Source organism: Microcaecilia unicolor, chromosome 6, assembly GCF_901765095.1.
Source record: "Microcaecilia unicolor chromosome 6, aMicUni1.1, whole genome shotgun sequence".
Taxonomy (NCBI): domain Eukaryota; kingdom Metazoa; phylum Chordata; class Amphibia; order Gymnophiona; family Siphonopidae; genus Microcaecilia; species Microcaecilia unicolor.
In genome coordinates, this window is record NC_044036.1 from 153,407,938 (window position 1) to 153,423,509 (window position 15,572).

Consider the following 15,572-nt stretch of genomic DNA (forward strand, 5'->3'; position numbering starts at 1 on the left):
ACTTTGTCCTGAGGAGTAGCCTCGTGGTTAGTGCAGCAGACTTTGATCCAGAGGAACTGGGTTCAATTCCCACTGCAGCTCCTTGTGACTCTGGGCAAGACACTTAACCTTCCATTGCCCCAGGTACAAAATAAGTACCTGTATATACTATGTAATCCACTTTGAATGTAGTTGCAAAACCCACAGAAGGCAGTATATCAAGTCCCATTTCCCTTTCTCTATTTGAGATTCTACATAGAATATTGATAGTGGAGGACTGGCCTAGTGGTTATTGCAGCAGACTTTGATCCTGGGGAACTGGGTTCAATTTCCACTGCAGCTCCTTGTGATTCTGGGCAAATCAGTTAACCCTCCATTGCCCCAGGTACAAATAAGTACCTTATATACTATGTAAAATCTTTTGAATGTAGTTGCAACTACAGAAAGGTGGTATATCAAGTTCCATTCCCTTTCCCTATTTGAGATTCTGCATGGAATGCTGCTAGTGGAGGAGTAGTGGAGGTGAATCCAGACTGCCCCAATTTGACTGCCCCTATCGGACCGACCGTTCACTGGTCTATTAGATTGTAAGCTCTTTGAGCAGGGACTGTCTCTCTTTGTTAAATTGTACAGCGCTGCGTAACCCTAGTAGCGCTCTAGAAATGTTAAGTAGTAGTAGTAGTAATTGTTATTGCAGCAGACTTTGATCCTGGGGAACTGGATCAATTCCCACTGCAGCTCCTTCTGACTCTGGGCAAGTCAACCCTCAATAAGTAACTGTATATACTATGTAAACTGCTTTGAATGTAGCTGCAAAAACCACGGAAAGGCAGTATATCAAGCCCCATGCCCTTTCCCTATGTATTCAGTAATTTTGTTCTTTATATAGTTTCTACCAATTTGCATCATCAGGCTCACTGGTCTCTAGTTTCCCAGATCACTCCTGGAGCTCTTTTTAAAAATCAACAGACCCCAACATACAAAAAGTGGTAAAGTGTGACTGTAAATATCCAGAATCTGGTTCCATCGCTAAACTTGGATAAGCATTCCAACAAGCAGAAGAAATGAGTGAGATTCACTAATATATATAGACATAGTAGTGTTTCATTATGCCTTGTTAAATAACATTGGCTTCAAATAGGCGAAAGAACCAAGTTCAAAGCTGCTTGTCTAGTCTTTCAAATTTTATATGGTTTTACATCTGAACTGTTGATCACTCTGTAACATCATTATGTATGGTTCGATCTGAAAGACTGCGAGAACAATTGACTATCTTCTCTGATTTGTAAGGGAATTCAGTTTCAGAAGGTATTTAATTCTGTTTTCCGTATTAGGAGTTTATTTATGGAATTCCTTACCTCTTGTTACTAAGTTAGATAATAGCTAGCTTAGCTATAGGAAGAGGTTAAAATTTTTTTTATTTCCAAGGACTGTTCTATATATTTTTTTTGTTGTTACATTTGTACCCCGCGCTTTCCCACTCATGGCAGGCTCAGTGCGGCTTACATATTGTATACAGGTACTTATTTGTACCTGGGGCAATGGAGGGTTAAGTGACTTGCCCAGAGTCACAAGGAGCTGCCTGTGCCTGAAGTGGGAATTGAACTCAGTTCCCCAGGACCAAAGTCCACCACCCTAACCAGTAGGCCACTCCTCCACTCCTATTATTAGTTTTCTTTTACTTTTTAACTGTTTACAGAATTGTTTTATTGTATACGATGTAAACTACACTGAACCCTGAAAAGGGAAATTTAGCAGAATATAAGATTTGTTTTGATTTGATATATATAGGAAGCAAGCAACAGAATTTGCCAAAGAAGCAACTCTTTAAAGAAATAGAATAGCAAACAAGTAAAAACAAGGGGCAAATACAGTGTTACCCTAGGAACCATTAGGTTGATCAAACCTGGACACATGAATGGTTAAGGAGAGGTGAACTGAAACCTAAGAATGAGATACTAATAGTTGTAGCCCAGAATGGTGAGAGCTTACAGCAAGCATAGCTGATAAGACAGACATATATAGATCCTGTAAGACAAAGAGGTGGAAACAGTCACTCGTTTCATAGCTGGCTGTGAAGTTCTGATAGAAGAAAATTTGCATACAGAAAGGCACAAAGGTAGTATGCCTCATTGGAAACTTTGTTGCACCAGAAAAAAAAAACATTGGGATCATGGCCCTAAGAGAACTATGAAGAAGTTATGATCACCTGGGACATCCCATTCCGACTGACAAAAGCTTTTGGTGTCTCCCCAGATGTTACTTGTCACTGGTGTCTACTGCCTTTTCTTCTGTATGTCCACTGCTTCCTCTTCTGTTTGTCCTGTATCTTGTTTGAACGTTTTCTATTGTCCTATCAATGCAATTGTAGTTCTTTACCTTTTTCAGTAGCTTTGTTTCTTTTAGTTTTGAATTGTACACCGCCTTGTTCCGCCTGTCGGTATTGTGCGGTACAATACAAATAAATCATAAACCATAAGAAAAGCAGACATAGCAGTAAAGGAGAAAAACACGAGAATGACATTGTCAATCAAGGTGCTAGTGCCAAGTGATTATTCTGTGAATCTTATGGAGAGAGAGAAGCTCCTCCAATACCAAGAAATGCAGTCAGAGGCCAAAATAAATGTGGCAGAAACTACTAGTAGAAAGACTGAACTATTTCACATCATGCTGGATGCCACAGGCCTGATTGAAAGCAACTTTAAAGCTCGTCTGGATAAGTTGACCATGCATATTATAACCTATGAGCGCCATGAACTCGCTCTAGCATTCTGCAAGTGTTTCTCTCTCGATCATACCACATACACTCCGGCTTATGTGAGATTCATTTCAGCCATGGAATAAGCAAAACTAAAAGGTGATCCAAGACCAAGAAAATTTGGCAGATAGATACTGAGCTATTTCTCATCTAATTTTATTATCAACTAAGAGAGAAAAAAATCTTAAATGCCTCCTGTAGTCCTAGTTTTCACATAGCAAATTTTTTTGTTTTGCGGTTTTTTTGGGTTTTTTTTTTTTTTTTGAGTATTACAATTCTCATTTAGTAATAAACAGAAATAAATCAAAACAAAAAAAGGAAAATACTCTCCCTAAGACCCACTGGACAAGAAGACACAAACACCACAAGTAGATCGCCCGATCCCAGGATCAGCCTGCAGGTCATAGTCTGCTCATCTGATTCATCTGCCCTGAAAAAAAGCCAATGCTGCACCTGTGTGATACCCATCATTCCCCACATCAAGAACAACACAGATGCGACCGACTGCCACCATCAAACTCCATCCCCAATAAGCTCCACCAAGACCCAAACAGGACCCCCAACCCAGCCCCCTAATATCGTCTAGCTCACCAAAACGTAGCATTTGATAATAGACTTCCCCTATTTCAGCCTACACCATGCAGTGAGTTTCACCGGAGAATTCCTGAGTACATGAAGAATGCTTTCTATAGGAAGGTCTGTGTAATATGTACCATTTAACCCCTATCCTTCACTTTTACAAGACTTACAGGCGTACACAACTGAACATTAAGTGACTCTGAAAGCCAGATAATTAATCCAATATCCTATTTATTTTAGTGCAAGGCTATCTCCTATTCTTAGGTTTCCAGTCAGGAGAGGAGAAAATGTTTCTTGAGTTCTGTAGTGTCACTTAATGCTGGAAGACAATTCTTTGCAGAACTGTAATGATGTGTGTCTTCACAGTGCAGGTGGCATGTACATTCTCTAATAAAATCCAGTGCGGTGTCCTTGAATTTCAATGTGACTCTTAAAAAGTTTACAAGGTGGCAATTTAAAATTGTTATATTGTTATACTGTTATACCATTGTCTTAAACCAATGGTTCCGAAACCTGACTGGCTGGGGAGTCCCAAGGACAGGTTTGGGAATCATTGTCCTAAACTATAAGCAATTTAGGTCAGATTCAGCTGTGGGTGAATATCTGGATACCAAAACAGGATAAAACCAGTCCTCCCACTTAAATGCGAAAGCAAAACCTCAGAGACGCGGTAGGAATAAAGTACCAAGATGATCCAAAATGATGAAAACAATATCTTTATTGATTTATGTATATCCACAGTCCTAGATGCACGTTAATACTCAACACAGGCCATGTTTCGGCTCTCCCAGACTTCATCAGGCGTAAACCGCAACTATGGCCTGTAATAAGAAAAATATTAGGGAACCCGAATGAACAACAACTATGATTAGAAGAAGCTGGAAAGTCAAAACCTCTCTTCCTCCGCATAAAAGCAAAAACGCAAAGATGGCATTATAACTTACTTTGTGCCGAAACACAGCCTGTGTTGAGTATAAAAGTGCATCTGGGACTATGGATATACAGCAATCAATAACGGTATTGTTTTCATCATGTTGGTTCATCTTGGTCCTTTATTTGGTACTGGTGTACAGAGAACACCTTTACCTTTATCTCTGTTGAAGTATCTCAGTCATAGTGGTTTCAATTCTTAAGAAAAATCATAGAAGTGCAAAAGAAAACAGAGCTACCACGGACAGAAATAAATCTTGAGATAAAGGTCTAACCAACAACCATACCTGGATATTTTTCTGAACCATGAGAAAAAGAACGCCAAAAGCCAAATAACTCCACTGTTCAGCCACTTATGAGAGTCATAAATTCTGCAGATTTGAAGCCAGGATATCTAGAGAGATATTGTCACTGCAAGTGGCTTTCTAAAGTATTACAGCTAAAGAACTCTGTAGATGCAAGATTGTAAAATGTGCTTACAGTACACAGAACTTCTGAATGCATCTGTTGAAATAAATTGTAGGTTGTTACAGCTCCACAAAATGTGCCTTTTGCCATCTCCTATTCTAGCTCCTGGACTGTGATTCCTGCTGAGTCTTATAAATATCTGACAGACAAAAAAAATAACATTTGAAAATACCTCTCACAGACAGGAGTTAGAAAAGAAGATTGATTGATAAAGAACGCAGCAGTATACTCGGTGATGCACTAGCCAACAACAGCCGAGTTTAACAGTGCCTCATGACAACTGTTTTACATTCACATTATGGAGGCAATTTTACAACTGGCCATACCGATGGATGCAACTGGTGAATGTAAAAAAGGTTAAATATATTCATACTTGTTAATTTATTTTTTCTTGAATCCTGCTAGACCAGTCCCCCTACCAGCAAATGGAGGTAGAGAAACTGAACTCTCCCAGTGATATCACTGGTATAAGGTCTGCTGCACAGTGTTGCCAAGTGGGTGGTTTTCCCGCCCAATTGGGTGGTTTTCCGCGACCCGCCGCGTGAAAATTTTGCCCGCGGCGGGTTGCGTTTTTTTGGGCTTGTTTTGGGGTCTTTCGGCGGTTTTTTGAGTGGTTTTTCGGGCAGCGGGGGGCGGGGCTAGTGATGTTTTGGGCGGGGTTAGTGACGTTCTGGGTGGGGCCGGTGACGGAAGAGGCGGGGTCGATGACGGCGGGGACAGGGCTGATGACGGCGGGGGTGGGAAAAAAAATTTTGCACCTGGCAACCTTGCTGCTGCAGTCTGGAAACCTTCAGTATGCTTATGCCAAAGCAGTTCAATGTAATGGACAGACCTACAAATTTAGAACCCTTAGGAATCCACTGCAGAATGGATTAACAAAACCACATACCAATTAAACTATAGTCTATTTATAACATAAGGCATAAAGGTAGAGAGTGAATAGAGCCCAGAAACATTCCCCAACACCATGGGACCTGAATTGTTCTAGCAGGATTCAAGGAAAGGAAATTAACAGGTATGAATAAATTTCACCTTCCTTGTCATCCTGCTAGACCAGACCAGACAAATGGGACGTACAAAAGTAGTATCTTATACGACAGGGGGAAACAAGGCCCTCTGTATTCACAGCTCTGCCAAAAGAGCATCAATCCTGGCTTGGCATCAATCTTATAAAACTTCACAGTGGAATGAAGTGAGAGCCAAGTCGCTGTTCTGCAAACATCTTCTGGAGTGACTGCCAGTCCAGGAGGTTGCCAGTCCCTGCATAAAGTGTTTATGTTTATTTTAGGTTTGATATACCTCCTAATCTGACAGACACATTAAGGCAGTGTACACATTTAAAATATTAGGTTACAAAAAGAAAAGGACCCCTCATGGAAAGGGTGGTGGACACCTAGAATGCCCTTCCAGGAGAGGTGATGGCGTCAAAAACAGTGAGTGAATTCAAAAAAGCATGGAATAGATACAGGGCATGCCTAAACAGGATGGAAACACAACATGGCTGCTGAGGTGTTATATTGGGCAAGAGTAGTGGGATCTAAGGCCAAAGCTAGACAAGCTTCTATGGTCTATATCCCACTAATGGCAAAATACTGAAGAAGGTTTGCCAAATCTAGCATTGGGAGAACCAGGGGCGTATCTGAAAGTCGGCGGTAGCGGGGGCCGAAGCCAGAGTGAGGGGGCACATTATAGCCCCCCCCAGCCGCCGCCGCCATTTCCGACCCCCCCCCCCCCGCCGCCGCCGTGGGTACCTTTGCTGGTGGGGGACTCCAACCCCCACCAGCCGAGGTCCGCTTCCTCCTGCCGCTGCGAGGTTTTTTAAGTTCATCGGGATTCGTCCTCCATCACTCTGTGCTGCTGTTCAAAGAAGCTGCTAGCTGAATGCAGTTTCGGACTGAGTCTGACGTCGCTGCTGCACGTTGTACATGAGTCTGACGTCCTGCACGTACAACGTGCAGCAGCGACGTCAGACTCAGTCCGAAACTGCATTCAGCTAGCAGCTTCTTTGAACAGCAGCACAGAGTGACGGAGGACAAATCCCGATGAACTTAAAAAACCTCGCAGCGGCAGGAGGAAGCGGACCTCGGCTGGTGGGGGTTGGGGTCCCCCGCCAGCAAAGGTACCCACGGCGGCAGTAGGGGGGTCCAGGGCGAAATCTGCGGGGGCCCAGGCCCCTGTGGCCCCACGCAGATACGCTCCTGGGGAGAACTAAGGCCGATGTCGGACAGACTTCTATGATCTGTGTCTTGAAAATGGCAAAAAGACAGGTGATACTTTGACAACTCCAGTGTTGTTGGTCACTTTATTGTCATGTGCTGTGAGTGAGGGTGCTGTGCAATTCAGGGGAGAGGGAAAGGCATCTTGACTGGTAAGTTGAATTCTGTCAGCAATACCTGGGGATGATATATGGTTATATACAAGATTCCATCATTTTTAGCTGCCTATATGTGGTTGGCATGGTAGAAATTTGCCTACCATTCTTTAAGCATGGGTGGCTGTGGCCCACACAGAGTGGCAAGTACTGTTCTGGCATCTTTATGGGCAGATTGGATAGACCATGCAGGTCTTTATCTGCCATCATTTACGGCGTTACTGTCAGGCTTATTTTCGAAAGAGAAGGGCGCCCGTCTTTTGACACAAATCGGAACTAAATCTTCACCAAGAAGCATTTTTAGAGTAAACACCAGAAAAACAGCCAGAGGGAAATACCAGCACTGTGTCAACATAGTACCACGAATGTTTTGATTTATAACTTATGCATTCTAAAGCGCACACATAAGAAACAAAATGCTTACTGTGAACCCAAATCCATTTTCAGGTAACAAATGGGTTTGATCTTTTCAGTCAAATAATAGCAGTAATGCCCTTAAACATCAGTGAATGAAGAATGCACATCTTCATGGATTCTTAGAAGGTGCCCAAAGCCCTTAAACATCAGTGAATGCTCATCTTCATGGATTTTTACAAGGTGCCCAATGCCCTTAAACATCAGTGAATGCTCATCTTCATGGATTTTTACAAGGTGCCCAATGCCCTTAAACATCAGTGAATGCTCATCTTCATGGATTTTTACAAGGTGCCCAATGCCCTTAAACATCAGTGAATGCCCATCTTCATGCATCTTTAGAAGGTGCCCCATTCCCTTGACGACAACATCCCAGCTATTCTAGTCTCTCCTGCAAAAGGAAGTTTAAGTAGCTTACTTACCATGATGTACGACACCCTTCAACCCATGGATAATAGGACCCAGTGCTGGATTGTTCCTCTGACTGACCTACAAGTGAAGAATGCATGATTAGTTAAATCTATTCTAGCATCAAATACAAGAGATTCAGTTTAATCTTCCAAAGGGAAAAATTTTTTTAATCTGGCAAGCAGCCTGCTTCACATTTTTATGCATACGACAGTTAACCAAATGCTAGAAATGTATAATATAATGGAAAAAAAATAGACATAGGGTAGGCAAAAATCAAGAGAAAAATATATTATTTTCATATTCTAAAAACAAGTATTTCTGTTTCTGTAATTCAAATAAGACAGAATTAAATATTGAGAATATTCTTAGGCTTCCGTGGCTGATGTCATGGTCATCGCATTAGTCCGGGCTATGCCCCATTCAGGTTACTGTATTGCGGGAGATGTCTGCTGTTTAAGTAACAGTTCTGCTTGTTGCCACACAAGGGAACCCTGGTTGACTCCCATATCAGGTGTCTCCCTCCCGCTACCCAATGTTCCCTCTAAGCGGAGAGCATGAGTGATTGCTTATACATTTTAGGTGCGTCGCTCTCAAATTTTACATGGTTGCTCAAAAAATGTTTTTTTTTTGTGCTATATACAGAAATGCATTCCTAATACTAGCACTCAAACATTGTTGGTTTTTAAAACTTGTTACTCACATGAAAAAAAAATTTGCACACACGAGGCTGCTCCTTAGAGGAAACACTGCCACCACCACCATGGCGACGAAAATGATAAAGGGAATGGGACAACTTCCCTATGAGGAAAGGCTAAAGCGGCTAGGGCTCTTCAGCTTGGAGAAAAGGCGGCTGAGGAGAGATATGATAGAGGTCTATAAAATAATGAGTGGAACTGAACAGGTAGATGTGAAGCGTCTGTTTACGCTTTCCAAAAATACTAGGACTAGGGGGCATGCGATGAAGCTACAATGTAGTAAATTTAAAACGAATCAGAGAAAATGTTTCTTCACTCAACATGTAATTAAACTCTGGAATTCATTCCCAGAGAATGTGGTAAAGGTGGTTAGCTTAGCGGAGCTTTAAAAAGTTTGGGCAGCTTCCTAAAGGAAAAGTCCATAGACCATTATTAAATGGACTTGGGGAAAATCCACTATTTCTGGGATAAGCGGTATAAAATATTTTGTACTTTTTTGAGATCTTGCCAGGTACTTGTGATCTGGATTGGCCACAGTTGGAAACAGGATGCTGGGCTTGATGAACCTTTGGTCTTTCCCAGTATGGCAATACTTATAGGAGACTGAAGCTGACAATGAGAACTACCTTAACAACATAAAATATGATAAAATCAATCAGCTTGCACTCCCTGCGATTTCATAAGATTTAGAATCACAGATGGCCTCCAAAAGACCCTGAAAAACTAGATGTAAGAACATGAAAACTTGTCCATGTCTATGACGTAACGTATAAGAATCAGTGGATGCCAAGACTGTACATTCCAAAAGCTGAAGAAGAAATGGGACTTATGGAAAGAGACTACACATACACCCCCTGATACTATAAAAGTCACCAAAAATTATGCGTGCAAATTTAGGTGTGCGCCCGATTTGCTCACACAATTTAACAGAATAACTAGGCAGCTGGTGCCAATAATTGGCTTTGTATCGAGCAATTATTGGCATTAATTAGATTTAATTGGGACGTATGTGCATAATTTTAGGCAAGGGATCTGCGCCTAAAATTTACACACAGCTCAGAAAAGGGGGCGTGGAAATGGGAGGGTCATGGGCATGGTTTTGAGTTATGCATTTAATTATAGAATATGGGTGCCCTGCACGTAAATTTAGATATGGGCATTTGCACCACTTTTCCATTAATGCAAATGGTGGCACCTAAATTTACACGCAACCTCTCTGCTTAAGCGTTATTCTACAAACTGTGCCTAACTTTAGGCATGACTTACAGAATACAACTTAAGCGGCTCTTTTCAACGCCGATTTTTTAGGTGCCATATATAAAATTCATCCTACAGTGCTACAATCAGACATCAGAGCATTTTCAGCAGCATAAACTGATCCAAAAATGTAGAAGGTGCAAATGTCCACATTCAGTCTCCATTCTTAACCTACTCAAAGCAGCTATGTATCCATGGGGAAGGAAGTGACAGAAGTTGCATAACAAGAGAAGAATTCTTTAGAGGAGCAGAACAAGCAGAAAAAAATTGCCACGGCACAAGTACAGAGAGTTACTTCAAGAAGCATATATACACCAAAACAAATGGTTAAGGAAAGGTGCCTTTAAATATATAGATGAGAGACTGATATGCAGCACAGAACAGTGGACTAGGGCCAGGACAGTTCACAGACAGTATAGAAAAAATACTGGCAAAATACATAAATGCAGATTTTTCTAATACTGATCTGGGTGTGCAATGTGAATGTTCTTATGCCTGAATGCAGAAAGACACGATAAGGTATTATGCTTCATCCACTGGATACTATGTACAAATTATAATACTGCTCTACCAGAAAAACACTGTGATCAGACCTTGTCAGAACTGTGGATACTGAAAGAGTTGTGATCACCTGGGGACATTACTATTCCCACTAATAAAAAAAGTTTGATATAATAAAAGCAGACAGTGTGATACAGGAGAAAAGCACAAGAACAGCATCATTAAGAGAAGTGTTGGTGCCAACTGATTATGCTGTACTATGTGTGCAGAAAAGGAAGACTCTCAAGTCCCTGAAATCATAAATCAGAAACTGAGGAGATGTGGTACAAATCTACAGGTACTGGGGTACCACCACCCTGATGAAAAAGAATTTATGAACTCCCAGAAGTTGCTCTCTTTGGCACAATGCAAATGTTAGGCAGCTCTGCAAATCCTGAGCACAGGGACGAGGTTCATTCCTCTCACGGTACGCGTAAAATTAAACTAATTTTTTTTTTTTTTTTTTTGGGGGGGGGGGTCTTTTACTAAGTTGTGGTAGCATTTTTAGCTTGTGGTAGAAATCGACTGGTGGTAAACGCCAAGACGTCCATAGTGTGCCTTAGTAAACATAGGCGTTAGTGAGTTGTGCACATAAATTCTAATTATTGCCAACTGGTGCTCATTATTGCTTGTTAACTGCTCTTATCAACAATGATTGGAAACATAGAAACATGACGGCAGATAAAGGCCATATGACCCATCCAGTCTGCCCATCCTCTGTAACCCCTAATTCTTCCTGTTCCTAAGCGATTCCACATGCTGATCCTATGCCTTTTTAAATTCTGGAACAGTCCTCGACTCCACCACCTCCACCGGGAGGCCATTCCACGCCTCCACCACCCTTTCTGTGAAATAATACTTCCTTAGGTTACTCCTAAGCCTATTCCCTCTTAACTTTGTCATATGCCCCCTCATTCCAGAGCTCTCCTTCATTTGAAAAAGGCTCTCTTCCTGTACATAAATGCCCTTGAGATATTTAATCGTTTCTATCATGTCTCCTCTCTCCCTCCTCTCTTCCAGCGTATACATCAGGGGCGTATCTGCGTGGGGCCTCAGGGGCCTGGGCCCCCGCAGATTTTGCCCTGGACCCCCCTACCGCCATCAACTCTCCCCCGCTGCCGTTCTTACTTTTGCTGGCGGGGGACCCCAACCCCCGCCAGCCGAGGTGTGCTTCCACCTGCCGCTGCCGTAAAAACATCTTCTTCAGCTGGCGGGGGACCCCAAACCCCCGCCAGCCGCCCCGCGGTGTTTAAAATTCATCTTCGGCCTCCGTGGCCGTGCTGCTGTGATAGGCGCTGTTGAAATCCACTTCGGAGTCTGACGTCGTTGTACGTTGTACGTGCTGCGACGTCAGACTCCGAAGTGGATTTCAACAGCGCCTATCACAGCAGCACGGCCACGGAGGCCGAAGATGAATTTTAAACACCGCGGGGCGGCTGGCGGGGGTTTGGGGTCCCCCGCCGGCTGAAGAAGATGTTTTTACGGCAGCGGCAGGTGGAAGCACACCTCGGCTGGCGGGGGTTGGGGTCCCCCGCCAGCAAAAGTAAGAACGGCAGCGGGGGAGGGTTGGCGGCGGGAGGAGGGTGGAGAGAGTCATTGGTGGCGGTGGGGGCTCGGCGGTGGGGGGGGCGGCGGGGGGGGGGGGCTAAAATGTGCCCCCTCCCTCTGGCTCTGGCCCCCCCTACCGCCGGAGTCCAGATACGCCCCTGGTATACATGTTGAGGTTCATAAGCCTGTCCCTATAATTTTTGTATTCAAGACCGCATACTAATTTTGTAGCCGCCCTCTGGACCGACTCCATCCTGTTTATATCTTTCCGTAGGTGCTGTCTCCAAAACTGCACGCAGTACTCCAAATGGGGCCTCACTAGAGACTTATACAATGGCACTATCACCTCCTTTTTCCTGCTGGTCATGCCTCTCTTTATGTACCCAAGCATCCTTCTGGTTTTGGCCGTCGCTTTTTCTAGCTGTTTGAAAGCTTTAAGGTCGTCAGACACAATCACCCCCAAGTCCCGCTCTTCCTTCGTACACTGAAGCACTAAACCCCCTATACTGTACCGTTCCCTCGGATTTTTGCGGCCCAAGTGCATGACCCTGCATTTTTCGGGATTAAACCTTAGTTGCCAAATATCGGTCCATTCCTCTAGCTTCGCTATTAAGTTACGTGCATTGTTACAGAATATGCTTGGATTTCGTTGCGGAATGCTAGATGCGATATATACAATCCGGGGAAAGTGCATAAACGATGCCTAACTTTAGGTGCCGATCGCGTCTGTTCTGTAACAACGCACATAAATTCTGGGAACCCCCCCCCCCCAAAATGCTCCTGTCCATGCCCCCTTGAAATTATGCACTACAGGAGTTCCGCACACAGCGTTATAGAATACGATATGTGCATAACTCTCAAATAATGCCAATTGTACACTCAAATTAAATCTCACACTGCAATGTGGCATGAATTGCACAGCTACTGTAAATGTGTCTACTGTACTTCAGGAAGCAGGTGAGAGCTTGGCTCTTCAAGCAGGCATTTAATGGAAGAAGTAACTAACATGTTAGTCTCATACACACACACACACACAAGGAGTGACACGGGCTGCACATACTGCAGCAGGACATGTTTATCCACTCCTACCTTAGCTGAGCTAACATTTAGAGGGGCATAATCGAACGTCGGTGGCCAAATAGATCGCCGGCGATCTATGTTGGCGGCGGTGCTACAGCTGGCTGGAACCGTATTATCGAAAAAGATGGCCTGCCATCTTTTTTTTCGATAATACGGTTTAGCCCGGCCAAATGCCATGGAGTTCGCCGGGTTTGAGATGGCCGGGTTTGTTTTTCAGCGATAATGGAAAGTTATGTCGGCATCTCAAACCCCGGCCAAATTCAAGGCATTTGGCCGTGGGAGGAGCCAGCATTTTTAGTGCACTGGCCCCCCGACATGCTAGGACACCAACCAGCCACCCTAGGGGTCACTGCGGTGGACTTCAGAAAAGCTCCCACGTGCATAGCACCCTTACTTTGGGAGCTGAGCCCCCCCCAACCCCCCTCCCAAACCCACTACCCACAAATGTACTGCACCCACTAAAATTGCTCCAGGGACCTGAATACAGCCTCTAGGACCTATTGCTGCTGTATAACTATTTTGCACACCAGTTCAAACCTGAAGACTAATCTCTCTGAAAAAGTCCTTTCTTGAAATAACCACGTTTACTCACAGTTAACTGCAGATCAGAGGTTGTGCCCCACTGGCAAAGAGTCCCTTGGTACTAAGATTAGCAGTAGGTCAGAGCTGGCACAATGGTGTACAATGCCCTCTTTCAACACCATTCAAGGTAAGAACTACGTTCTCTAACTTGGGTAACACAGGAAAGGGAACTAAAACTGGCTTACAAAAATGGCCACTACCGCATGGACTACAACAGGAAACAAAACAGGGCACACTCTGACCCAGTTAGCAGGGGGGAAAAGCACCATGGGAGTAGAGCCCAGTACCCTACACCCACCACAATGCATTGCTAATGTGACTCTGCAGGGCACCTAACCATAGGCGCCCGGTATCGAAGGCTTGGGGAGGCCGCAGCGAGCCGGCTCCTCCCCCTCCCTCCGGATCAGGTCCCGGTCCCTCACGTTACCGACTTGACGTCTTCGGAGTTGTCAGCGCTAACTCTCCCCCACTGCGCTAGCGCTGCCGGCGTTCGCACTTTAAAAATGGCCGCCGAGACTTCCAGAGGCGGCCTCGCGAGACTTCTGCTGAAGTCTTGGAGGCCGTCCTGTAAGTCTCGGCGGCCATTTTGAATGGCGAACGCTGGCACCGCCAGCGCAGCGGGGGAGAGTTAGCGCTGACAGCTCAGAAGAGTCAGGTCGGTGACGTGAGTGGACCGGATCCAGAGGGCGGAGGGAGGAATTCGCCGAACAACTCCGGAGGGGGTGGCAGGGGAGAGAAGGGAGTCGCTGGGCATTTGTGGAAGGAGGGGAGAGAAGGGTCACTGGGTATAATGGGTGCATGCAGGGCAGGGGAGAGGAGGATCATTACTGGACATGGGTGGATGGAGGGCAGAGGAGAGGAGGGGAGAGAGAAAAAATGATGGACATGGATGGAGGGGAGGGAAGAGTGAGGAACGAGATGAGATGAGGGAAAAGAAAGAGAGGAGAAAAACTACACATGGATGAAGAAAATAGGCAGAAGCTGAGGACCAGAAATGAAGAAGAAAGGAGGAAAGGAAAGAAAGAAATGGAAAGGAAGCCCTGGAAATGGAGTTAAGAGGACAGATAGCAGCAGAATTGGATACTGGGCCAGCATGATCAGAAAAACAGTCACCAGACAACAAAGGTAGAAAAAAAAATCATTTTATTTTCATTATAGTGTTTGGAATATGTCCACATTGAGAATCAGGTGCTCAACATTAAAAGTTTATATTTATTTACTTATTTATGGCATTTTATCCCACATTAAACATGAATTAGGGTGTTTTGTGGCTCTACATGAGAATTGTGATGATATGATCCCTTGTTTCATATTGATGACGGTCTGCATTTTCCGTATGGGTGGTATATTGGTGTATTAGGTTCTGCCCAGTGTAATATTTATGGTACAGTAGGGTTCTGAGTGTGTTTTTGCACAAAATTGTGCATAGTGTTTTGCAGTTGAGCGATTGTGGTTAGTATATGCTTTGAGCAACCACTTTATTCTTTGACATATGATACATATCTAATATCTATCTATATTTAATAAAAGGTATTGTGACTTTTATTTTTATTTATTTATTTTTTTCTGTGTGTTATCAGACAATTATGGATTTAAGCTCCACCCCTGGCTCCACCCCTAACCCCGCCCCCTTTAGCCTCCCCAAACAGTTGGGCCACCGACCACCTATGCACCTAACAGAAAAGGTGTCACACTCACCCGAGAGCCACATCGCAACCTGGGAAAGGCTGTCGGAGGATGCAACACATTCTGCTGTCATGGAGGTGGGTACGGCATTTGAGGCTGGCATACAGGCTGGCAAAAAAGGTTTTTAGTTTTATTTTTTTTAGTATGGAAGGGGGTTGGTGACCACTGGGGGAGTATGGGGAGGTCATCCCCCATTCCCTCCAGTGGTCATCTGGTCAGTTGGGGCACCTTTTTGAGGTTTGGTCGTGAAAATAAAAGGACCAAGTAAACCCGG

At 44.1% G+C, this 15,572-nt stretch overlaps 1 protein-coding gene and 1 long non-coding RNA gene across 2 annotated transcripts in view; one reads left to right on the plus strand and one right to left on the minus strand.

Moving 5' to 3' along the window:
- The window catches only part of PTPRG (protein tyrosine phosphatase receptor type G), a 708,710-nt gene that overhangs the window by 259,325 nt on the left and 433,813 nt on the right, over positions 1 to 15,572 (minus strand). Inside the window, 1 exon segment of the mRNA XM_030208031.1 lies at positions 7,922 to 7,988. Coding sequence (XP_030063891.1) covers positions 7,922 to 7,988 — 67 coding nt within the window.
- On the plus strand, positions 7,913 to 8,739 carry LOC115473245. The gene is made up of 3 exons (XR_003942625.1): positions 7,913 to 7,994; positions 8,369 to 8,373; positions 8,728 to 8,739. It is a non-coding gene; the product is annotated as an uncharacterized LOC115473245 (long non-coding RNA).